At 38.0% G+C, this 26,885-nt stretch overlaps 1 protein-coding gene across 2 annotated transcripts in view; it reads left to right on the plus strand.

Annotated features, from left to right (window-relative positions):
* LOC114659261 (tyrosine-protein phosphatase non-receptor type 12-like) overlaps nt 1-26,885 on the plus strand; it is a 174,022-nt gene that overhangs the window by 141,562 nt on the left and 5,575 nt on the right. Inside the window, exons 13-17 of one of the 2 annotated variants that reach the window (XM_028811655.2) lie at nt 688-1,628; nt 14,416-14,493; nt 17,567-17,670; nt 17,758-17,788; nt 18,645-18,749. In XM_028811655.2, coding sequence (XP_028667488.1) covers nt 688-1,628; nt 14,416-14,493; nt 17,567-17,670; nt 17,758-17,788; nt 18,645-18,749 — 1,259 coding nt within the window. The remainder of the gene's footprint in view (nt 1-687; nt 1,629-14,415; nt 14,494-17,566; nt 17,671-17,757; nt 17,789-18,644; nt 18,750-26,885) is intronic. The other variant, XM_028811663.2, reaches the window with a different exon arrangement.

A 26,885-nucleotide genomic window follows, 5' to 3' on the forward strand; every position in this document is an offset into this window, starting at 1 on the left:
TTAAAAGTAAATATTCATCACTTAAGAACTGCAAGTCTTGAGATAAAAGCAATGTGAATTTGCCACACATTAATAAAAAAAATCACATTTGTTCAGTCCACTTGAAAATCAAATCAACAGTTGCCTTGTGTTTGGAACAGAGTAGAAGCTGGCCTGTTGCCAGACACTGGCATCTGCTTGCCAGTGTACCCTTAAAGCTTGACACCATGTGTGCCAGCTGTGACAGCTTTATTAACTCTTAAATGAAGAACACTGACAGTCAAGGCACATTTCATGCAATAATTTACTTCAGACTGTGCTTTAAGCTGTTTTCAGTAAGTCAGAGCTTGTCCTGTCAACAGGTAAATAGGTAAGTACATGAATTGTTGGATGAGTGGCTTAAAATACTTTATCATTCTTTTTTATTTATAAATTTCATATCATTTTTGTATGTTGATATGAGATATTAGGTGAATGTTTTTAAAAGTACTGTAAAATCTGTGTTTTTTTACATATGATTTAAAATTTAGATGTTTCAGAAATTTTAAATTTTGATGAAGTAATTTGTAGTATGAGATAGCAGAAATTATGCAATTAATCCTGATCCATATTAATGTCTAAAAAACAGCAGTGAATACATGACATTCATTTTTGCACCTCAAAACATCTTTCTTACATTGACATCTTTATATGCCTTTATTTTTCTAGCTGCCTGGTTGAAGGAGATGTCAAGGAAGAAATCTTACAACCTCCAGAACCTCACCCAGTGCCACCAATTCTCACTCCATCTCCTCCCTCCGCTTTCCCAACTGTTACTAAAGTATGGCAAGACAATGACCGATACCACCCCAAGCCAGTGTTGCATGTAATGGAATCTTCACATGCCACAGATCTTAATGAAAATTATAACAAAACTTTAGAGCAAGCCTTGAAAAAGGACCTTTTGTCTCAGCATATAGAGCCTTTGGAAAAAAAGCTGGAACGCAAGCTGAGTATAGAGATCAAAAAGGTGCCTCTGCAGGAGGGACCCAAAAGTTTTGATGGAAACAGTATGCTGCATAGAGGAAATGCAGTTAAAGCAAAATCGAATACAGCTCAGGTTGAGCCTAGCCATGGCTCTTTTTCTGTTGAATCCACCATTGATCCTGTTCCTAAATTGTGTGAGGATTGCTCAGGACTTCCATCAAACAGAAACAGTAAGCAGTCTACAACACAAGGCTCATTGGAATGTGATATACTTACAAGACCCAACCATTTGCCTCTTAAAGATAAAGGCCATGCAGCATGGTCTATGTCCAGGTCTGAAAGCATGCCGATCATGCGTACTGAGACTATTGAAGAGAAACCAACTAGTATTCCAAATGTTGACACTAAACAAACTGTAGAAACATCATCATTTGTTACGACAAATGCCAGCCAGCCTCAGACCACCAGAACGCCTCTTTGTTTCACCAACCCACTTCATTCTGATAATTCTGACTCTGAGCCTGAAGGGATGGACACAGGCAAAGCCATACAAGCCAAAAAAACATCCAGTATTTCCACCACAAGTGCTACAGTTTCATCTTCTGCTCCACTTAGAAAAGTCACGTCAATGTCTATCGCTAGCCGAGATGTGCAAGGCTTGGTCTGCTCTGAAACGACAAAAAGTATGTTGATAAATACTAAATTTGACTTAATTTTTCATGATCAAAAACATAGAAGGTGGAGTTATTTAAAAAAAACAACTTTTTTTTAGTATTTTTATTTCATCTGTTTTTTGTTTCGATGGTTGAGTGGACAGGCCTCTATATTAAAGCAGAGGGATAGTTTTTTTTAGGAATAAGGGCTAGCTTGCTTTTTAGTGCTTTGGTGGTTGCCTTCTGGTCACAAGAGTCACTGGCTAGTTCTGCAAGATGGTTTTTCTTCCCCTATAAATTACCCTGCCACAGCACTTACATAAATGTCCTGCGGTTACCTTTTTGGGAGGCCATTTTAAGGTGAAAGGTTTACCTCGAATTCTTCCACAGTACATCTTATACAGTATTTGTGCTCTGAATCAAAGGTTGACATTGTTTCAGGTACAGTGTCAAATAGAACATTTTGGTTTTAATTGTATACTCTTCATTTTTCTTATGCAAAATGTGTTATTTGAGTTATTTTTGAGGCTCAGTTTTCAGATTTGGAATTAATTCACTTGGTAAATATAACACAACCAGAAGTTACTCAAAAAAAGTACTTTTTGAGAATGATAACTTTGCTAATAGATAGATAGATAGATAGATAGATAGATAGATAGATAGATAGATAGATAGATAGATAGATAGATAGATACTGTATTAATCCCCTGCGGTGGGTTGGCACCCTGTCCGGGATTGGTTCCTGCCTTGGGCCCTGTGTTGGCTAGGTTTGGCTCCAGCAGACCCCTGTGACCCTGTGTTCGGATTCAGCGGGTTGGAAAATGGATGGATGGATGGAAATTAACAACGTGGCACATTAATAAGCACAACTCATTAGTTTAATTCAGTATCACAGAGAATTTATGAAAGTTATAGCTTTTGTGCTATAATAGAGCCTAAAATCAATAGAGTCTAAAAAAACAAATATTTATCTGTTTGCACTGTATAGGCAGCCCTTAGGTTACAAATGAGTTCTGTTCCTGCACATATCTCTAACCTAATTGTTCATGTAGCTTGCATCGAAACATGTCCATTATTGTTAAATTCGCAAAAATCTGTAATGCTTTATTAATGATTTCACAGAAAAACACTTCAGACTTACTAATAAACTGACACTGAAGCAATATTCCTGTACTTAAGAGTTTGAACCACAGGTATGTACACAATATGTTCAACTTATTCTAACATTGTACCATTTTTCATAATAATACAGTAGTTCACTAAGTTGGGAAAAGCGTACCTGGAATATCCACCACTAAGTGATGATTGTGAGACATATACTGTCTCTGTTAAGGGATCACTCAGTGTGCTGTTCCCCTCCCAATGGCTATACTATCTGAGGTGGCACGGCAGGCAGTGGCCGTCTACCAGTCTAGCGTTTTATAGCTGACAGGACATTTCATAACCGTGTTTATGGCTGTGTACATTCTGTTGAATAGTAAGTGTAAAACAACAATGTGAAAAAAAGGGTGACATAGTACATGATATACTGTGCTATGCCTCAGCATTAGTGACAGCTGTTACACTAAGTATTCATCATCATCATCATCATCATCTTCATGAAAAACTAGTTTGCTTCATTTCTAAATAAAAATGGAAGCTGCTAGATGGAAATGATTTATAATTCAGTTGAAAAGAGCATTTTTTTTTTATTTTATGCACTTGTATCTGATGAATTGCAATAAGTTAACACCACTGTGTGCTGAGCTGTCTCCCGCTGCACTCTGGTCCCAATCCAGGTGGTTCATTGTGTAGTGGATGCTAACAGCATATGCTCCTATCCAACTGTGGCCTGAGACCTGCCTATATTTTAATCTAAAAGTATGTCAATTTAAGCCAGTAGTCCTCTTTCTTTGTTCAGAGGTTTCCTTTTTAGTGTATTGTTAATATTTAAGTAATGTGCTTATATTTATGATTTTTATTATTTTATCTGCAAGTTTTTGACATGAAAGCCTCATTAATGTTGTCACATAATTTCCTGCGATGCAACATAATCTTTCATTCCCTGATTCAAGTTTTAATAATTTTCTGTTAACACAAGTTCCTGCCTGGTAAGTGATTACGTGCCACAATATCATTCAGAGTTTTGCCAGTCCACTCCCCAATGCGATATTAAATTCATATAATCAGAAATGCATAAGAATCTGTGTTTGCCATATGCTATTACTGTCATCCTGGTCCCATTGGGAACAATACTTGTTGCTTAAAAGCCATCGATTTGTTTGTAGATTAATGGAGTGTTTTTTTTTTCAGAATGTTAAGAGGAATTTTGCTATGGATTTAAGCAAAACAGTGTTTTATTAATGACTTATTTATCATTCATACTGTTAACTTGTTACTTTATTTAACTTGACTGGTGCATGTTTAAACTAACTCAGACTATATGTATTTGCATATCTTTCTCACTCTTTTCTGCATCATACTTTTTTGGGAGCAGTATGTGGGTTTCTGTGCATTAATATTAATTATTATTTTTTTAAATAACATGAAGTGGTCTTTGCCCAGCAACTTGACATTGTTAATGTTAGTTAAAATCTTGTGTTATAGCAATCAATCTGTATTATTTTACATTGAATTTTAGGACATGGGATTAACCAATCAGATAAGCTTATTAATTTAATGATATTATTACAGAAATTAATTTAAAACAGTCACCGCATTTAATTAAACCTCAGAAATGAAGGAACAGATTTTAAGATAAACATTCAATCTTCCAGCTGCCCGAGTTCTCAGTTAATGAAACTGCATAAGATTAGTTGCAAAAACGGTTCACTGCCCATCGTAGCAGTAATTATGCAGTTTACATTGTGGATTTGCCCTGTTGTTGCAAAAATGGTGCAGTATGTGTTTATGCTGAATCTTTTAGTTTCTGTACATAGAGAGATTGGCCATCTGTTGGCTTGCTTTGCATTTCATTTTTGTTTGGCAGCAACTTATTGAAAAAATATTCTTTTACAAGATTCAGAACTCTAAATTATGTAAATCAGTTGAAATTATGTCAAATGAATGATGACCCATTAGCAGGAGAAACTGGTTACTAATTAAGAAATAGGCTGGAGTGAAAACCTGCTGCCACTGTGGCCCTGGAAGTATCAGAGTTTGACAATTTTCATAAAAATGACTTCTATCAAAATATAGTATTGAGTAAACTAGTGAAATTTGAAAACTAAAATTGGAGGGAGAGCAAACACGGAAGAAGTATCAAAAACAATTCAAAAATACTTGGACAATCTTTAAACCTGTGAGAACACTTGGAATATGAGTTGTATATAGAGAAGTACAATGTGCTACAAGTAGACAGCAGAAGTATTAATTATAAATACAAGATAAGTGATACTATCCATTAAGAAGCATTGACAAGGAGTTTACAGTGACGTGTCATTCTTATTATCTATGCAAAGTGTAGAAGGAATTAAAAAGTCACGTAAAGTGTTAGATTGTACCCTTAAAAAGACTGTTGAATTTAGAAATGTGGGCATGATGAAGGGGGTTAATGATTTGCTGTCAGGTAGGGCTTTCTAGTCCTGCTCCTTACTTGTACCGATCACCCTTTTTTCAAAATACACACTGGAAACTTCAACACAGTGTAATACCTCTGAAGAGTAGAGAACCAATCCATCTCCGTCACAAGGTATATATTAAGATAAATTTGGGCACAATGCCTCAAGCTTTGAATGCTCCTAAACATTGTTCCTAGACTAGCTTCCTTCACTTCTGCAATAATTTCTTACTCATAAATGTAAAAATTTTAGAGTGAAGTGCTGCATTGATAAACAAAATGTTGAAACAAATCACTGGGACCAGATAATATTTATCCTGCAGTGCATAAGGAAATTCACCAGGGCACATACGTATAAACTCAACCTATATTTTTCAAAAATCACTGTCCAGTGGGAGATTCATAAGGATTGGAAGCTAGCAAATATGGTCCTGTTACATAGAAAATGAAGTTACTACAAGACAGTAAATTTAACATAGGTCATGGGCAAATGAATGGAAACATAAATAATAATATGGCAAAAACATGGATTTTTGATGAATTTTTAATGTCATGTTTTTGTGGAGAATGAACATAATGACGATTCTGATAGAACAGGAGCCTATAGTGACCAACGCTGGGCAACAGTAAACATGTCCATAAAAAAATCTCATGATACTCTTGTTACATAATCCACATTTTAAATCATAGAGTCATATGCTCAGAACAGGCAAAATGCATGTATTTTTTGGTAAAAGAAAATTACATGCCATAGTTTTGTTAAATAAACAACTCTTGGAAATGAAAGTAGTTTGGAAAGTGGAAGCCCCTTCACCTGGGATTGCATGTTTGAATTGAAGATCCACCACTCCCTCTCATTTGTCAGTAAAGGGTCCCGTGGAACCCGTGGCTAATTGAGCTTCTCTCTGCCAGGGTCTCTTTCACTCTCTCTCAACCTTGCTGTACCTGTTCTACTTGTGAGTAAATCTGGGCCACTGTTTGTCCAGGAATTTGCTTGGGGTAACATCTCGGACCCCAGCCGTTTATTCCCCTTGAGAAAGCAGCTGCAGTGGGACTTGTCCATAGGGACTTTGGATTACAGAACAGCCCTTCTCTGCCACTGTTCCTAGGAAGTACTCATTTGATGTACTGTATATTCCAAAGAAGGCCATTCTGTAATCTAAAGGCATCTGAGAAGGGGAACTTCACCCTGAGTAAATTCCTGAGCAGAGCCTTGTCTTCATAATTCTTTGAATATTTTAATATGCCACATAGTCCAGTGGAATGATGAAAATGAAAATAAAAATAATAAGTAAGTTATGCTTGTCACATGTACCAATAAGAGTTGATATGCTTGATCCTGATGGATCCCTGTTTCCACCAGATGGTCTCCAAAATGTCATTCTGCTTTCTAGTACAGCCACATATAAACACTCCACAGAACATAATCATTGCATTATTCATAACAGCTTATGTAATATCCAGTGTGATGTGAGTGGAGAACACAGCACAACACAGAATAACACAGATTACAGGAGGTGGTGTAAGAGTACAGGGAAACATGCAAGAGATGTTGACAAAGCCAATTTACAAATAACAGTTGTCTCATTACCTTATGGTGACCCATTTATGGGGTAGTGCTGTTTGTAATCCCACTGTTAGGCTCACATTCTTGGAGAGGGTCAAACCTTCTTTCTAATGCTAAACTGTAAAGGTGCTCTTTGTTTACTGTCTACACTTTTTGTTTTAGTGGTAGTGTTAAAATTGCCAAACTATTTTCGAGTTTTTCACTAAAGAAATGATATCTGAAACTGCTGAAGCAAGAGAAGCCCTTGAAATATCTGTGGATTCGTAACCAAAAAGCTATTCAAAAACTGATATTAACTCTTTGATTCAATACAAATAAAACTGGAAGTCTTTTATAACTCTTTCGATTGCCAGTTAGGATGATTTTCAGTTATAAAATCTATTCAAGGGCCTTTATTCCTTTCTCAAATGAGACACAAACTAGGAGCCTCTATCAAAATCTATGGATCCCAAGAGTCCTTGATACAAGTGTGAGTACCAAAATTTAGGAACAGGCACAATAAACCAGCAGGGCTGTAGTAAACAATCTCATGTTGAGCTTTTGTGCTAGAAGTGCTGTTGCCCCACTAAACCCACCAGACAGACGTCCAGGACACACGTTTAAAAGCACCAAGAAGATTTCTTTAATAAATTCTTCAATACAGTGCACAAAGCACCACACACTCCACAATTCTCCAATACTTATAATAAACAATAATCAATACAATAATCAATCCTCCACTCCTCCCAGCAGCTCCGTCACTCTACCACCCAACTCCGGCTCTCCTTGCTGGGATTCCCAAAGTCCTTTAAATAGTCCATGACCCGGAAGTGTTCCTTCTCCGGGTGAAATGCCACATCATCCTTCAAGTAGCCTGGAAGTACTGCAGGCTTCTGTCCTTGTGACTCCAAAGTACTTCCGGGTTGTTGTAATAGTAGGAATCCCCAGGTTTTTTGTGAGCTTCCCCTGGCGGCACCCACGGCACCCAACAGGGCTGAGGAAACGGATTCCATGTCCTAGGATGCTTTGAGGGAATCCGGGGAACCGTTGCCGTCCAGTGTAGCTGCCACCTAGCGTCCCAGGGGATGCAGTGCCATGAAAAGCCTGCTCTTCCTCCTTTCTGGAAAATAAGGATAAATATTATCTGGTCCCAGTGCCGGCCGTCTATCACACTTGTTATATACTAGGCCATCAGAAAGGTTAAGATAACAGACCTTTTAGTCATGGCCCTTTTAGACATATTAAGTTCTTAGAATTGGAGAAAATAATGAACATGACAGTGTCCACTGCCTCTATTCTTCTAATGTTTGATAAAGTGTGATAGACTCACAGATTAAAACCTTAATAATTAAGGAATGATTCACATCGCCTAACATCATACCTCATCCTTACGGATGATCATTCTTTTAAATAATCACTGTTCAATAAGTTTTCTGTAAAAGCTTTGCGAAACCTGTAGATTGCTGTACTTGTATTACAGTTTAGGGGTACTTATTTGAGAACCGTGTCTGGCTTTGAGCCGTTCATAACCAGACTTTCACTGAAAAATTCAGAACTTGTAGATTTCAAGAAGAGAAGTTATAACAGTCAAACACTGACATATTCCTTGTGGTCTTCATATTTTTTGTCTGCAAACATAAATACCAAATAAAACATTCCTGGTTTCTCTGTATGGTTCATGAATAACACTTCAGATTTCACAAATACAATGTACAATATGTGGAAATAATGCAGGGAATATGTACACAGACACTCCCACACCAGAAAGTCCAATGTGGACAACCTGCATACAGAATATGGATGTTAAGACTGATGCAAATGTGTGTGTTTTATAATTGCGTTACTATATTCATTTTTGTACTATTTCAGCGTGCAGCCCATGTAGATATTTTTGTCATTGTAATTATTGCCAGTTTTTTTTACATGGCCAAGCTTATGAAAAAGTTTGGGAACCCCTCTCAGCCTGCATAATAATTTACTCTCAACAAAAAAAGATAACAGTGGTATGTCTTTCATTTCCTACGATCATCTAAGAGTACTGGGGTATTTTCCGAACATTTAGTGAGATTTTTAGTGAAGCAAAATTTAGTTGTATGAAATTAAATCAAATGTGAAAAACTGGCTGTGCAAAAATTTGGGCACCCTTGTAATTTTGCTGATTTGAATGCATGTAACTGCTCAATACTGATTACTTGCAACACCAAATTGGTTGGATTAGCTCGTTAAACCCTGAACTTTATAGACAGGTGTGTCCAACCATGAGAAAAGGCATTTAAGGTGGTCAATTGCCAAGTTGTGCTTCCCTTTGACTCTCCTCTGAAGAGTGGCAGCAAGGGATTCTCAAAGTTACTTTCAAAAGATCTGAAAACAAAGATTGTTCAGTCTCGTGGTTTAGGTGAAGGCTACAAAAAGCTCTCTCAGAGGTTTAAATTGTCAGTTTCAACTGTAAGGAATGTAATCAGGAAATGGAAGGCCACAGGCACAGTTGCTGTTAAACCCAGGTCTGGCAGGCCAAGAAAAATACAGGAGCGGCATATGCACAGGATTGTGAGAATGGTTACAGACGACCCATAGATCACCTCCAAAGACCTGCAAGAACATCTTGCTGCAGATAGTGTATCTGTACATCATTCTACAATTCAGTGCAATTTGCACAAAGAACATCTGTATGGCAGGGTGATGAGAAAGAAGCCCTTTCTGCACTCACGCCACAAACAGAGTTGCTCATTGTATGCAAATGCTCATTTAGACAGATTCATTTTGGAACAAAGTGCTTTGGACTGATGAGACAAAAATTGAGTTATTTGGTCATAACAAAAAGCGCTTTGCATGGTGGAAGAAGAACACCACATTCCAAGAAAAACACCTGCTACCTACTGTCAAATTTGGTGGAGGTTCCATCATGCTGTGTGGATAGTTCAGGGACTGGGGCCCTTGTTAAAGTCAAGGGTCAGATGAATTCAACTCAATATCAACAAATTCTTCAGGATAATGTTCAAGCATCAGTCACAAAGTTGAAGTTACACAGGAGTTAGATATTCCAACAAGACAATGACCCAAAACAAAATCGAAATCTACAAAGGCGTTCATGCAGAGGGAGAAGTACAATGTTCTGGAATGGCCGTCACAGTCCCCTGACTTGAATATCATCGAAAATCTATGAGATGATCTGAAGCAGGCTGTTCATGCTCGGCAGCTATCAAATTTAACTGAACTGGAGAGATTTTGTATGGAAGAATGGTCAAAAATACCTCCATTCAGAATCCAGACACTCATCAAAGGCTATAGGAGGCGTCTAGAGGCTGTTATATTTGCAAAAGGAGGCTCAACTAAGCATTGATGTAATATCTCTGTTGGGGTGCCCAAATTTATGCACCTGTCTAATTTTGTTATGATGCATATTGCATATTTTCTGTTAATCCAATAAACTTAATGTCACTGCTGAAATACTGCTGTTTCCATAAGGCATGTCATATATTAAAAAGAAGTTGCTACTTTGAAAGCTCAGCCAATGATAAACAAAAATCCAAAGAATTAAGAGGGGTTCCCAAACTTTTTCATATGACTGTAACTCTCATTCTCATTATTACTCTAGACCAAATAAAAAAAAGACTGAAAAAAGCAAGGAAAACTAATTCCCATAAACAAAATAATAGTGTGCTGAGGCCAAAAATTCAAATGCTTGTGTAGCACATAAGCTAGAACAACCAAGAAGCCTTTTCGTTTTTCAAATTGTAGATATCCAAGTGTTGCTAAGTGATTATTTAACCTAATAGTAAATGTGCAGTTTTACATAGAATGTTAAAAAAATTGATTAAACTACACAATGTGTTGTCTGAAACGTCTTAACTACATATTACGAGATGAACTTAGGAGTTGTAGTGGGCTTGTTACTTGACCCCAAACAGATAGTGTGCAGAATTGATTAAGAAGGCCTTAGAACGTTGAATTCCATAGCTTAATGTGTTGGGCACAAGTCACCAGAAATTGTTCTTTGAGACTTTATTTGGAATATTATGTGTAGTTTTGATCACCATGTTACAAGAAGGATGTACAGTAGCAGTGCTTCAGACAGAGCTACTAGACTTATTTAGGACTGCAGGGTTTGAGTTGTAAGGAAGAACTGAAAGATTTCAATGATTTCTGTTTACACAAATGGGAGATTATAAGTTGGCATGACAGACATGTTCAGAGTTAAGAAAGGAAGTGGTAGGATGGATGTTAACATTTAGAATTAATTCTCCGACTAAAACATAGGGAAGAAGTGGAAGGCAGTTCCACATATGGAACCCTAGACATATTGAATAAGTTGCCAGATAATAATCATTTGGGGACATTTCATTCTCAGAAGAATTGATAAACTATCTTGGGCTGAATAGCTGATCTCATCAAACTTACGTTCTCTAAAGATAAGTCTTTATCTTTACTGCTGTAATAGGTTCAGAGTAGTGATAGTATTTGGGGAATGAGAAACAATCCTCCTTCCTGTAATAAAGTGTGAATCTGTACATATGTATATTACAGGCTGAGTTGTCCTTTCAGGATCTCTTGATATTTGCTCCGTTTGTTTCGAACAGTAGTTACAGTGCAGTATTTATCTACCTGGTTGCTTTACTGTGTTTATGGTACATCATCTTATTATGAGGCACACTGTGTGTTCTCAAAGATGAGATAATGTTATTAACTAGTCTGTTGTGAGTGAAGGAAGTTAAAATAATGTAGATTTCTTCAACAAGACGTTTCATATGTGCTAACATTGCCAAAATTATTTTTATGGGGGAGTGTGTTTCAATATACAGTGGATTCATCATGACACAGACTTTTCATACTTGTAACAAATTTAAAACTCAGAGTTATAAATGTAAATCAAAGACACACATTTTGTTTTATAATTGCATTACTCTTTATATGTGTACTTGTACTTTGTAGTTAAATTAGTGTCACATTTTAAACAAGATGCATGTGGTCTTTGGGACAAAAAAACAACCTAAAGACTCCCTAGCGGTTTTACTACAGTGTATATTCATGAACTTGGAGAGGCGTCAGCTAACTCTTAAGAACTGCCCAGCACAGGTGACTTGGACCCGCTTGTGCTTGCTGCCCCACTGGCTTTCGTAATAAGACACACAGATACCGTATCTCAGCTGTATAGCTGGCATATGAGTCCTATTAATCTTTGTCACAAGAATATACCTCCAGATGGACAGTCAGAGGTGTTTCACTTACATGTTGTTGAGCAGCGGCGTTTGCTTCGTTTCGATGTATTGTTTCCTTATCTGAATCGTTAGTATAACATTATAATTGTGAGGCAGTGCATGGAAAATTTAAAAGTGCATGCATACTCCAGTCTAGTGGCTGTGATTGAGTGTGAACAGAGTGAACTGCTCCATACACACACACACACACACATGTCTTTTGTTTATATATGTCTAATGCTTTAGTCTATTTCAATCAGAAATAGTCAAAAAGTGTGAAAAAACATACCTTTGATGCTAAAGAATATAGATGTTTATAAAGAAAGCTTTACTTCATACAGAAACAATGAAGGCTAAGAGAGTTTATGAAAATATCAGAACATACAACCACTTAAATCTCCAGACCTAATCCTGTTAGATTGTGATGAAGACTACCAGTTGTGTTGATTTACAAAAAACAGAGAATAATGGATCATCTCAGAAGACAAGTACAGTGGAACCTCGGTTAACAAACTTAATCCGTTCCGCGACTCTGTTTGCTAACCAAAACGTTCGCTAACCAAAGCAATTTTTCCATTTGACATTAATGTAAATACAATTAATCTGTTCCAGCCTCAGAAATTTTGTAATTTTATTTTTTTAAGGGTTTTTCTGTGATGAAAAATATATAAAAATGTATATATCATTAGTACAAACAAATAAGGTAAATTACATAAAACAGCACTGTATTTACCTTGTTTGTTGTAGTTGGTGGCATAGGTGGATGGCGGAGGAAGAGGGGGAAGGAAGCTACTGTTTTGATGGGGAATCCCCCTCCATAAAACATCAGGTAACACTGATTCAGGGGTTTTTTCACATCGCGATTCCTTTTCTATGTGCACAAGAAAGTAATCTAATAAGATATGTCTTTTTCTTTGCTGCAGAATTTTTCTAAAATGCGATATTGCTTTGTCATTCATTATGTTAATTGCCCTATTAGCCACAACTTTGTTAGGGTGGTGCTTCTCAATAAATTCCTGCACATTATTCCACTTATTGCAAATTTCCTTTATCTGAGCACTAGTGATTTCCTCCCTAACCTCCTCTTCCATGCATTAGCACAAAATAAAAGTGTAAGCCTGTCTTTCATAGGCTTGTGTCCGGGTAGTGCCTTCTCCTCTTGGGTGATGTAGGTTCTTCTGGGCATTTTTTTCCAGAATAACCCAGTCTCGTCACAATTAAACACTTGATGCGAGACATAGCCTTCACTTTCAACAAACTCTGCGAATTCATCCACAAAGCCTTTTGCTGCGGTTTCATTTGAACTTGCAGCCTCCCCGTGCCTTATAACACTATGAATTCCACTTCGCCGGCGAAAGTTATCAAACCACACTCTACTCGCTTTAAAGTCTCGCTCATCAGCACTTGCACTGGGTGTTTTGGTCAACAAATCACTGTGTAACTGCTTAGTGTTAGCAAAGCATTAATTTGTGAAAAGGCTATCTCCAGCCAGCTGCTTTTCATTTATTCAGATTAACAGCAGATTTTTCACTTCTTCTAGCACATTAGACCTTTGTTTCGTTAACAGTCACTCCTTTAGCCACTTCAGCTGCCTTAAATGCCTCTTTGTTCTTTAGAATTGTACAGACAGTCGATTTCAGCATATTGCATTCCTTTGCGATGTTGGAAACACGAATGCCATTCTCATGTTTTGCTATAATTTCTTTCTTTACTGCTACACTAACAAGTTTCCTACTGCCAATATCACTAACATGTTTCTCTTTCTTAGGTGCCATAATGAGTAAATATGTACATAAAAAATAACATCGAAACTGAAAAAATAACAAAAAAGTAACGTTAGTGAACACAACACTCAGAAAAGCAATGTTTACAGCAAGCGCATCAAAGCACAAATGAGCACAAACGCACAAAAACCGGTCGGTGCTTGCGTTTGTTATCCAAATTTTGGTCGTTAACCAAGACAAAAATTGTTCAAAATAAAAGTTTGTTAACCAATTTGTTCGTTAAGTAGTGCGTTCTTTAACCAAGGTTCCACTGTATCTTCATAAACAAAGTGATCAGTTCTGTTTAACCATCAAATAATTGCATTCAGCTTCTTACTACTCAGAAACGTCTTCTGTTTATTTCAAAATGGCCCCTAAACGTAGTCTACTTGTCTTGTTTGAATTTTTTTCTTAGGCATCAGATTATGATTCTATAAACTGAGCAAGGGATGGTCTAAAGACGTTGCATTTTCTATTGCATGACCAACATTATTGATAGTACACCTGACAAAGTTTTATGAAGTCACTTTACTGACCACATTTTGTAAGCTATTTGTCTGCTATGTCTCAATGTTGCAGTGTGGCACTTTCAAAACTCCTGTACATTAATCGTGTTTCTTCCGTTTGTGCTTTTGTGCTTCTAAGAATAATGTGATGGGGCACTTGGAGTTTGGTTCTCTGGGCCTTCATGCTTTCAATTCCTTCTGCTTTGTCACTCTCGTGAGCTACTCTCATGTGTCGTTCTCATGAGTAACGTCTACTCTGTTTGGTTTAGATTCTGATACAAGTGAAGACTCCCCTCCCCCTCTGCCTGAAAGAACCCCCGAGTCTTTTTGTCTGGCAAGTGATCTTGGTGAGCCATCTCCATCATCTCTAATTACCGAGAGCTTAACTGGAAAGCGCAGCTCATGAAGTCCTACAGCTGTATTATGTTCAGACATAGCCCCTTGTTAATGTATTCTCACGCAAGTGTATGTACATACAGAATAAATATTAAAGGGAACATATGTGTTTCTTTTCTAAGATGAATATGATGTACAAGTAATGTGTATTATACAAAAAATAGTATTTTACTGTCCTGTGTAGTAGTCACTTTAGATATTTGAATAAGGTAAGTAGAGCAGGTGTTGGATTGACTCTGTAAAAACACACTTACAGACCCTTTCAAAGGGAAGCTAGAACCCCAAATGAACTAAATGTTATGTACAAAATAATTAGTAATAAATGATAACATAGATTTGTATGATTCTGTTTTACTGTCCATTGCTTAGTTTCAGATTTTTAATCAGGATTACTTTATTTCATTACTTTAAATGTAAAACACAAACACACACACACACACACACACATATACTTATTCCAAAATACAATATAATATTTACAAGTGACAGTAGCCAATGAAAACAAGCTGCACCTTCATGTGCCAGGGTGCAGTGCGTGTGGGGACAGCTTGTAGAAGCACAGCAATCCAACAATACATCCAGTATTTACGCTGACATTCCTGTGCAGCAAGATATGTATGGCATGATTCAGTTTGGTTTAATGATTAAAATATGGATTTAAAAATGAGTTGGAAGAGTAGTGACATGTCAGTACAGTACATTCCAGTTACAATAATAGAAATGACAGCTTTAAAAAAAAAAAAAAAAGTATTATAGTGGATGAAGAAACAGGAACTGTTTGTGTTTTCTGAGAAGTAGCACATTTGATAAGTCAGATTTTTTTTGTTTTCTCTGTTGACAGTTTTGGTAGTTGCAAGTAATTGCATGGTTTATAAAATGTGGCCAATAGCAAATAAAAACACAAACCAATTTAATCCAGTTTCATGGACATATACAGTAGAGCTGAGGATGATCACAGGAGTTCTTCAACTTTTTGAAGAAAAAAAAAATTGTTGTGCTTAGGATGCACATTAATTTTGAACTTCCACCAACTCCCAGTTTTGTGGGGTGGCAGATTTGGTTAGCTCTGCTAACTGGTTATATCAGCTGTCTGTTTACTCATGTTCTTCCTTTGCTCGTGTGGGGTTTCCTCCCACATCATAAAGACGTGTTTCTAAACTGGGTTTAAGTTGGCCTTCTGACGGACTGACAGTCTGCCCAAGTTTGGTTCCTGCCTTGCTCTGTACCCAGTGCTGCCAGAATAGGCTGTGACCCCACCACTGTGAATATGACTGTGATGGTTTGAGTTTGGATGGATGTTTATAAAAACTAAGCAATGATATGTAACAAAACTTTGGTGGGTTCCTTAAGCTTACTCAAATAGTTTTTATTATGCAAAATATTTTGTATTTTTTACATTATGTTTAAGAGCCCAACTGAAACATTGGTTTTAAGCAATTTTTCAAATGCATAATCGATTTTTGTCCATTATGAGAATATCAGTATGCTGCAATCCACCTTTCTTTTGTTTTGTTTTTGACATTTTTAAATAAATCTTACCATTGACTTTACATCATGACTGTTTTAACCTTCAGTTCTTCAGTCATTTAATTAACACTGTATTCATCTTCTGTTGGAACTGACTATCTAATGTTTACAGTTCATATTCATGTTGCTGTGAGTTAGATCTTTACTTGGCAAATATATTGAGTAGGTATAAAATACATCTTTAGCACTTTGTCCCTCCCGGGTTGACCAGTGCTCTGACGTTATTTTTGCTTGGTTAGTGAAAATGTATTGTAATCCCTTATAATACCTGTATCTTTCTTTGTGTTTGCAAGAGCTAGAGCGGTGTATATGGAAGAGTGTGCTGTCTGAAAAATGAATTAACTGTTGCGGCAGGAGAAAAACAATTAAGGCACTAGTTGCGGTTTACAGGTGACAAAGGAGTCCATGTGTGAGAGACCGTGGACTTTTCATGTAAGAAGGCATTAGCAGAACATAAAAAATCTTCACATGTGGTATATTGAAATGAGGATTTTTAAGTGCTCCATTACTTCAGATTGAAATAAAAAAAAAACAAAAACAAATCAAAATCACTATGTGTGCGGAAAATGCATTCTTTGAATTGCACAATGTCTTGCTTTAATAGTACGAGACTTTCTGTAGCCTTAAATGTGTTGCACATTTGTGGAGGTTTGTATTGTTTTTAGGAAGAGCAAACACAGGCAATTAGTTTGTTTGTAAATGGGAAATTTTATTTATGGCAATCATTTCAGTCACATGCAAAATTTTAGGCACCCTTGTCAAATTACTTTTTGTTAATTTTCTAAGTAAAAAGAAGTTAACACAATCTCAGCATTGAACAAGATGGAATCTCTGTATGAAGCCCCCTGTTTGTCATTAATTAGTAACAAGTGCACTTCCAGATCTTGTCTCGATGTCAGCAGTTCCCCCTAAACTTCCTTTTTAAATGACATTTCAGATAGCGGAAATTGCCAGCAGGAAGCATTTAGGTATCTTTTTATAGCCTTCCCCTCTTTTGTGCATTTACTTTGAGATCTTTTGTCAGCTACTTAGAGGAGCCAATGGCCCCTGCATGTAACCACAACACCCTAAGAGCTTGACAGGGTCAGCACCTTTATAATGTTCTGGAATTGGGCCTTATAAAAATAAAACGAGACAGTTATATTCTAAGACCTAACAAAAATAGCATTAGTGGATAAACTGAAATGCTGTCCAGACTTTTGCGCTTGCCACAATTTATTTTATTCAATCTGTTAAATTCAGCAAGTAAACAGTTAATTTGCATTAAAAGTTGCATATATATATATATATATATATATATATATATGTTTAAGTTTGTTGCCAGCAGAGATTATGTTAACTTGTTTCATTCAAAACATGTAATTTGGCCAACACTAGTACATGTTTAGTTCACTGTTTCAATAATTTATATTTCTGCCCAGCTTAAGTCTGAAGAAACAATGCAGTAACTGTGGCCTAAAACTTTATTTTGTATTTTATTCCCCTCAAATCATATAGATTCTCCCACCCAAAAGTTAGTGCCTACTGGTCACTCTGCAGAATGGAGTGGATTTTCACAAAAAGTCAGCTCAGATTTGAATCAATCCCTAATAAGGAGCAAGGTAACCTAATGGTGGCATTTTGTGAAAGTGAATTCTAAAAGAAAAAGCCTGGCACACTTTAATGGTGGTGTTTTCCTCTCCCCACAGAGTATGAAAGTTAACAGAAGTGCAAAACATGGTATGTACACAGCGGCATTGATGTCAAGTTCGTCACACTTTTGTATTTGACTGCAGTGTATTTCAGTGTGTTAGAAGAGAAGATGGTCTTTTTTCTAACTGCTTGGTCTACTTGTTTGTGTGTGTGTGTGTGTGTGTGTGTGTTTTAAGCTAATAAAAAGAAGTTTAGTGTCTTTCAAAGACCATAGGTAGAAAGAAATAAAATATTTTGTAATAAGTTGTGTGAAAACACAGTGGAAGACAATTTATATTGTCACAGGGGAAAATAAGTACAATGTAAAGACAGTGAAAAATAGGGCTTGTTCAGCTTCATAACAAATGCATAATGTTTTCCTGACATAAAGTACTGAAAAAAATAGGTAGGTACCAAGAACCCGACTCAGTAATTTTTATTTTCAAACTGTGGTAAATGCTAAAGAGTGCTGCTGATGGCTTGAATGGACACCTGGCCAGACTAAAACCTACTACTGCAGTCTACTTGTTGAGAGTTTTCTTCAAAATGTATTATCAATTTGAGCCTTTACAGGTTCATTGAACAGTTTGGATTGAACTCTATGTTTCGAAATGATACTGAAAGGTCTTATTGTGTATACAACAGCTGGGAGTAAATATGTGAATTTGGCTTTTACAATAATGTAAATAGGGCCTAATCTACCAAAAATAGATGACTCCGAGTCAATGGACTTGCATTAGTAATGATCCAAAGAAAAGTGAACAAGAGAAGTCTTGTCAGTAATGTAACAGATGTTGTTATTAAATTTAAAATTAGATTTTACAGTGTGTTTAGCTCTAAGTGTTGCATACGCCTCTTTACCCCCTTTCATCACTTTCCCAATCTTTCTTTTCTAAATCACCAGAGGATTCAAAAAACGTTAATGCCACGCCACAAGCAAATGCTTCCAGTGCTTTGGAGAAAAATGCCTTAAAATTGAAAGAGACTGCAACAGAAACTACAGGAATAGGTGGGTTTATAGTTGTGGAGTCTGTCATTTAATTTCAATTTAATTAGGCTCATATTTAAGGTTGTTCCTGGAGTTGGTTTCTATATTGGAACAGGACAATGCTCTCTACTTTTGGTTTACCACATTGAAAAAATCACGCCTGCCCCTGACGTGCTTTGTGTGCGGTTGGAGTGTGTAACACCAGACTGAACTACTGCCTACCTGTTAAGTTAAAACCCTTCTTGTGTTCTCAGATTTTTAAATAGGCCTGATCCTGCTCATATTTCAGATATGATTTTAAGGTGCACCCTCAACATATTCCTCAGGTGCACCAGCTTAGGCCTTTTATTTATTTCTAGGGTGAGGACTAAAAATGTATGGAGAGCTGGACTTTAGTTTTTATGAACAGCTTCATGGAGAATCTGATGTCAGTAGATATTTTTAATTGTAATCTTAAAACAAAACTATTTAGCCATGTCCCCCTTTAATTTTGTGTTTACTGTTGTGGTGATTTTATTGTTTTGTTCATTCTTATTCACAATGCTGAATATTTTATTCTTTATACATACTCTCTCTCTCTCTCTGTGTGTGTGTGTGTGTGTGTGTGTGTGTGTGTGTGTGTGTGTGTGTGTGTGTGTATATATATGGTGGAAGAACTGCCCATGAGGGCTCAGCAGCGGCTGCAGCACCTCCTGGCGTCACCTCTGGAACCCAACAGGGCTGTATCCAAGTCCAACTTCCATGGAGCCCTGTGGGAGTCTGAGGCACCGTTGCAACCCAGGGGGGCTGCTACCTAGCGCTCCGGGGGAGGTAATGCTCTTGCCACGTTTCCTCCCCCAGTCCTTCCATTGTGTAGGCATCCTGGCTGTCTGCCACAATATATATGTGTGTGTGTATGTATGTATGTATGTATGTATACAGTAATCCCTCCTCCATCGCGGGGGTTGCGTTCCAGAGCCACCCGCGAAATAAGAAAATCCGCAAAGTAGAAACCATATGTTTATATGGTTATTTTTATATTGTTATGCTTGGGTCACAGATTTGCGCAGAAACACAGGAGGTTGTAGAGAGACAGGAACATTATTCAAACACTGCAAACAAACATTTGTCTCTTTTTCAAAAGTTTAAACTGTGCTCCATGACAAGACAGAGATGACAGTTCTGTCTCACAATTAAAAGAATGCAAACATATCTTCCTCTTCAAAGGAGTGCGCGTCAGGAGCACTGAATGTCAGAAAGTGAGAGAAAACCAAACAAATCAATAGGGCTGTTTGGCTTAAGTATGCGAAGCACCGCAGGTACAAAGCTGTTGAAGGCGGCAGCTCACACCCCCTCCGTCAGGAGCAGGGAGAGAGAGAGAGAGACAGAGGAAAACAAACAGTGAAAAATCAATACGTGCCCTTTGAGCTTTTAAGTATGCGAAGCACCGTGCAGCATGTCGCTTCACGAAGCAGCTGCACACAGAAGATAGCAACTCTTTCAGCATTTTTAGACGAGCGTCCGTATCGTCTAGGTGTGCGAACAGCCCCCCTGCTCACACCCCCTACGTCAGGATCAGAGAAAGTCAGCGCAAGAGAGAGAGAGAGAGAAACAAAAGTAAGCTGGGTAGCTTCTCAGCCATCTGCCAATAGCGTCCCTTGTATGAAATCAACCGGGCAAACCAACTGAGGAAGCATGTACCAGAAATTAAAAGACCCATTGTCCTCAGAAATCCGCGAACCAGCAAAAAATCCGCGATATATATTTAAATATGCTTACATATAAAATCCGCGATAGAGTGAAGCCGCGAAAGGCGAAGCGCGATATTGCGAGGGATCACTGTACTTTTTTGTTGCACTTTAAGTAAACGTCACAATTCACAAAGAAAAAGTGAAATTTTAATGGAACACATTTTTTTCATGCAAAGAGCATCATAATTACTGCACCACTGATCATTTTACACACTGCTAATATACTGTAAAAAATATTTAAAAGAACTACTGGAACAATATGTACAATGTGTAATTGATGCCATGGATGAAATAAATCACCGAGCCAACTGTGCTTAAACTGGCTGCACACAAGCACACAGAGGTAAGCGCTGATGCTGGCAGGCTAGTCTAGTGCAGTGGCTCAATCCCAGGAACAGTGACGCTGCAGTGCTGCTTGGGTCACAGAATTGCACAGAAACACAGGAGATTGTAGAGACAGGAACTTTATTCAAATACTTCAAACAAACGTGTCCCTTTCAAAAGTAAAACAAGCTCAGTATGCAGTTAGTTCTCGATTAAAGAATAGACAAACATCAAAGGGGAGCACAACGGGAGCGGGACCTCCAACAAGAGCAGAGAATGTCTGGGGGAGGAGAGAGAAACAAAGCAATCAGCCAAAAAGGACAGGTGCTGTTCAGGCTTTTAAGTATGCATAGCGTCGCGCTGTGCGAGAAACATATCACGCGACAGAGCAGCCACATGTAAGCCCAGCAAGTAAGGGAGCAATGTGAAAGTAGTCTATCAGCGTTTTTTAAGAGGGGTTTTTTGAGGAGCGTCTGTGTCTTTTAGGGGTGTGTTCAGCCCCCCTGTTCACAAGGGGCTGGCAGTGGTCATGAGCTGGCTGCTCAACAAATGTACAGCACTGACTGATCAGCTCCTGCGTGCTTGCAAATGGCACTGGGAAACGATTATAGACGGTTGCGGTGGTATAAGGATTAAGAAGAACAAAACGGAAAGCACAAGAACACTCAGCTGGAGATGTGTCACAGGGCAGCAGTCAATCAGCAGCAAGGAGAAATGAATAACGATGTAGTGGTCCAGTGCCGCTAAGATTCACACCGTTGAGAAGGCGGTGATTTATTTATTTTTACGGTGGAGATTCCAGGGACGCACCCAGCCTTGGCCTGACCCGCACGCACTCAAAAATAGAGACAAAAACAAGGCAAACCGGTAATCAAACAGCAAATAAAGAATGAAATGAAATGAAATAAATGAAAACAACGTTACCACCCCTGTTCCCCTTACAGCGATTACACATTAAATACAACAAAGCACAAACAACACACAGAGTAAATCATGAAAAACGGCAACGGATGAAATCTAATGATGAAAATAGATAGTCCAGAGATCTGCACGTTGAATGGGAATGTAAAGATAGTCCTACCGCTAGTTCCTGAAATGGTGAAGATGGGTGGGCGGGTTCAGGACCGCTCCTTTCTTTGCAGGATGGCCATGAATCCACTTACAGTCCTCATGTACACAGGCAGATGGCAGACAATCCAGACGACAACCACGAAATGATCCAGGACAAAACGAATAAGTACAGGTAACCCAATAGAAGGCAGACAGACAGGAATTTGAAACACAAATTACAAAAACTTTTTTTTTGCTTTTGGTCACTGGCCCCCTTTTTAAAAACCGCGCTGACATCCTTTGACCCCAACAGCCCCAGCACCCTCAGCAGAAGGCCAATCAAAGCCACTGCAGGGACTGCTGGAAGTTGCAGTTTCAAATTCTATTGGCTACTTTCACCATCCCAAGTCGCGTTTTCCTCTACAGTTGCTTCCTGTTCTCTCAACAGTACAGTATTGTCATGAAAAAAGCCATAAAAATTGCGGAGGATATTTGGGGTTTCCGCTAACAATTATTAGATAGGTTCTAAGGAAAAATCTGCGAAATGACTGAGGCCGCGAACTCTGAACCGTGACTTTGCAGGGGTCTACTGTGTATATGTGTGTATATATACATATATATATATATATATATATATATATATATATATATATATATATATATATATATATATATAGAACCCACTAGGGTATTAGAGATGACAATTACAAATTGCCAAGTGCAGGTAACCAGTGGTGTGATGTCAGGAATGCATCATTCAAACCAACTAGCAATATATGTTTTATTTTTGTAATATAAGTGGCAAATCTGATAAGTGTTTACTTTTGATTTTGTAACAGTAATGTGCTCTACAAGTGTAGCAATTTCATTTGCTTTCTTTTTTTTACTTTGTGCACGGCACCAACATGTCTTACAGAAAGCCCCACACTTTTGTTTCTAGTAGAAATCTCAATAATTGTTTAGTATTTTCATCTCATCATATTTGGAATATAGCCATTTTCGTTTATTTGCAAAAGCTAAGCTTATCCATTCCTGAAAGAAGTAGACAAGATTCATGATTCCAGCAGGTACATTCAGAGAGAGCACAGAGAGTGGCACAGCATCTAACTCTTTACTTCTATCTTATGAAAATTACCCTGTAACATTTCATATTGTGTAATTAAAATTGGTTGCAGGATGGATTGTATAGCATGTGTGTTTAAAAAGGAGCCGCAGATTATTTTTGAAAGGTACCTTATCAGATTCACTTCCTTTCTGAATAATTGTAGTTTGAAGCTTCTGACACAGAAGTGCTATTTGAATGACAGTTTCAATTCCAAGTTGAAACCCCTGAGAAGAAAAAATGTATTACCCAGGGCTACCTTTGACATCTCACATTCACTGAAGAGTATTGCTGAGGTATCACAATTATATGGCAAGAAATGTTATCTTATTCTAGAAATTACAGCCTCAAGAGTGATGAACGACTGAACAGAATAGCTTTGTGTTACTGCAGGTGTCATTGTCACACTACGGGACACAAGCCTTGGTTTGATTTCATAATAGGCTGTCTTCTCTGTGGAGTTAGACTGTTTACTACAGTAAATTCTAGCTTGGAAATGATCAGGTACTCTCTTCTGATTTTTCCAAATGCACCTGGTGAATTAGTTGTAAAAATACACTTACACAATTGTACTACAACTTCAGTTCCATGACACGGTATTTGCCTCATTCCATATTTCCTTTATCACTGTAATTTTTTTTTACATTAATTGTTTTTAGGTCATCCACCAAAATCTAGTATTCGATAAATTGCACCTGAATGGTCAAATAATATTTTTCTTATTCATCTAATGAACAAAATTATAATGACATTGTAATTAAATTAACCCAATTAAGGGGATTACGAGAGTCAGTTTATCGAACACATATAAACTTATTTTGATCTTTACCATCAGAGTCAAATGACCAACACAAAGATTGAACAAGCACATAAAGTAATGATCAGAGACCAGGAAAAAAAGGGCCACAAAGCTGTTTCAAGGCTGGTTCACAAAAGAACACAAAAAAACCCCAAAAAACATAAATTCTCATGTCTCATTTACCAGGCAGCACCTGCATGATCCCCTAAAATTTTGGGATACTTTGCTGCACAGAACCTGGATGACTGTTCGTAATATGAGGATCTATGTATAAGAAATTGGCTATATAACCTATTCATGAGATGAGCTTGGTTGAGTCGTGCAGAAAGACAATGCCAAATACACAAAGGTAAGAATGGCTGATAAGAAGGCAAATTAAAGTTTTGGACTAGCCTAGCCAAATCCAAAAGTAATGTTGTGGCAGGACCTGAATCAAGCAGGTCATGGTTGAAAACCTACTTATGGGTATGAGCTAAAGCAGTTCTGTAAAGGAAGATGGGTCTAAAATGTCTGTACCAAGATATAAAAGACTTAAGTTAAGTATAGGGCAGCAGTTCCCTTTTTACACTGTGCAATGGGTGTTGGATGAGTTTTTCTTCTTTCCAGAAATTATACAATAATAATTAATAATAATAATTCTTAATAATAATAATAATTCTTTGCATTTATATAGTGCTTTTCTCACTACTCAAAGCGCTTGGCAATTGTAGGTTTAAGGGCCTTGCTCAAGGGCCCAACAGAGCAGAGTCCCCTTTGGCATTTTACGGGATTCGAACCGGCAACCTTCCGATTGCCAGTGCAGATCCCTAGCTTCAGAGCCACCACTCCGCCTAAGTTAAAAGTTACTTGTTCACTCAGGTGCCCTTTGATTTTGGTTAAAGATTTCAAAGCATTTAGTGTGTAAACTTAGTAATAACAAGAAGGAGTCACTGCATATAAATGTAATGCACCTCTGGAGTAGGGATGCATGGACGCATTACAGAAGTTGACACATAAAAATGACACTACAGTCAAATTGAAATATTAAGTCAAAGAAATCCATATTACTAACCGAGAATGCTAAACCGGATGATGGACGCAGGCACATCCGGCCATGGGCCGTAGCTGCAAAAAGACGTACTGCGCAGGCGCAAAAAGAGTCCGCGAGAGGCGGATGAGGAGCCGCGAGAGGGGGACAAAAGAGGCCGCGAGAGGCAGATGAGGGGCCGCGAAAGGCGGACAAGACCACAGAAAAAAGGAGTGAGCACAGAAAAAAGACAAAAAAGGAGAAATGAGGCGCAACGAGCACCGAAAAAAAGGAAAAGGCACATAAAAAAGTAGTCAAACGCAGGCAAAGCACGAAACACATTGCACACGAAACTAGACCCAAAAAAAAAAAAAAAAAAAAAAAGAGGCTCGCGCACAACAGCAAGGCAACCCCCCCCCCCCCCCCCCCCCCCCTACAGGCACCGGACGGGACACACACCAAGAGGGGGATTCAACAAGCCCATGGAACACAAAAAAAAGAACACAAAACCACCCCACAGACCCTACAAGCAAGGGACGGGACACACACAAAGAGGGGGATTCAACAAGACACAGGAACACAAAAAGAAAGAAGACGCTCGCGCAACAACAATCCTCACCCCCCCCACACACACACACACATCCATAAGAAGTGACACCCAAAGCCACATATTCTAAAGTGAACGTCAACACCTTCACACTAGACAGCATAGGTGTCAGCATAGGTGGATCTCCTTACAATAAAGCACTATTAACCGTTCAACTGCAGAAAAGGAAACATATTAACAGTGACTGCGATCCTCCTTATTACTTATCCATATTTCGCGTGCTGAGAAAGAAACAAGTCATGAATACACGGTCACGGGTACAAAACGAAAAGGAAAGGATAACAGGAACAAACACACGAACACGAAAGAAACAACAAAATAGACGGCTATGCAGCATAGGTGGATCTCATTACAATAAGGCACTATTAACCGTTCAACCGCAGAAAAGGCTCCATATTAACAGTGAGTGCAATACTCCTTATTACTTATCCATATTTCTAAAAGAAAAAATGTCTCGACTCCAAAAACGCAAAGCTCAACTAAAGCTTCTAACGATGTACCTAAAAGTAAAAACTTTATGAACTGCATTAGATCCTACAATAGTTCATTTGCTTTTGCATGTACCGGAGTAAATATCAGGCCACCAAAAGGCAATGGCCCATACTGCTTTCCCATATGTGCACAAATACTGCATCGCATTGGAACAGTGCACCCTGAAACAAATCAACAACGCAAATATGCACAAATCTACATCCTAGATCCACATGACGCAAGCTATCAATCAAAGTGCTGCATCGCAACAGTCACGGATTCAAAACGAAACACCTCCCGTCTCAGACATACGTTAACGGCAAGGAAGGCTACAACAGTCTTCTCACACAGCACAGGCAAATCGATTACAGCTCCAAAACAACACGTCTCAAATACTACACATGCAACAACGCGCCTCTCAAACGGCACAAGCAAAACATACACCGGGAAAATTCATTCGGATTAATGAATGTCAAATTAGACTGCCTTCTTTACATTCATATACTGAATATCTACAAAAGCTTCTAACTAACGATGTACCTGAAAGTGAAATCTTTATCAACTGCATTAGATCCTACAAATCGGTATCCACTATGAACATTAACGGTGGCACTGCACGTGACATCCGTCTTGAAAAAATGTTAATTATTGATGAATGTACAATGGCATAAAGTCACTTACTCAATACCATTCATAAACTTCTACAAACGTTTATGAATAATAATATTCGATTTGGATGAAAGGTACTTTTATGAGGAGGAGATTTTAGACAGTGCTTAGCTATTCTTCCAGATGCCATGCACTCAGCTATTGTTCAGTGCACCTTAAAATACGCAGACAATTGGCATTGCTTTCAAAAGATACAGTTAGTAAAAAAGATACGATGTCCAGAACCAGATCATAACAATTGCTTATTACAACTGAGAGATGGTACACTCACCAATACAGATGGACTTCAGCCACATATTATTACAATTCCTCAAGCCTTTATCTGCGACGACTTAGTTACAGAGAGATTTGGAACAGCAATCTCATTAGACCAAATGCCCCTTTTAACACAACGCACTA

This window comes from Erpetoichthys calabaricus, chromosome 1, assembly GCF_900747795.2.
Source record: "Erpetoichthys calabaricus chromosome 1, fErpCal1.3, whole genome shotgun sequence".
Classification (NCBI taxonomy): domain Eukaryota; kingdom Metazoa; phylum Chordata; class Cladistia; order Polypteriformes; family Polypteridae; genus Erpetoichthys; species Erpetoichthys calabaricus.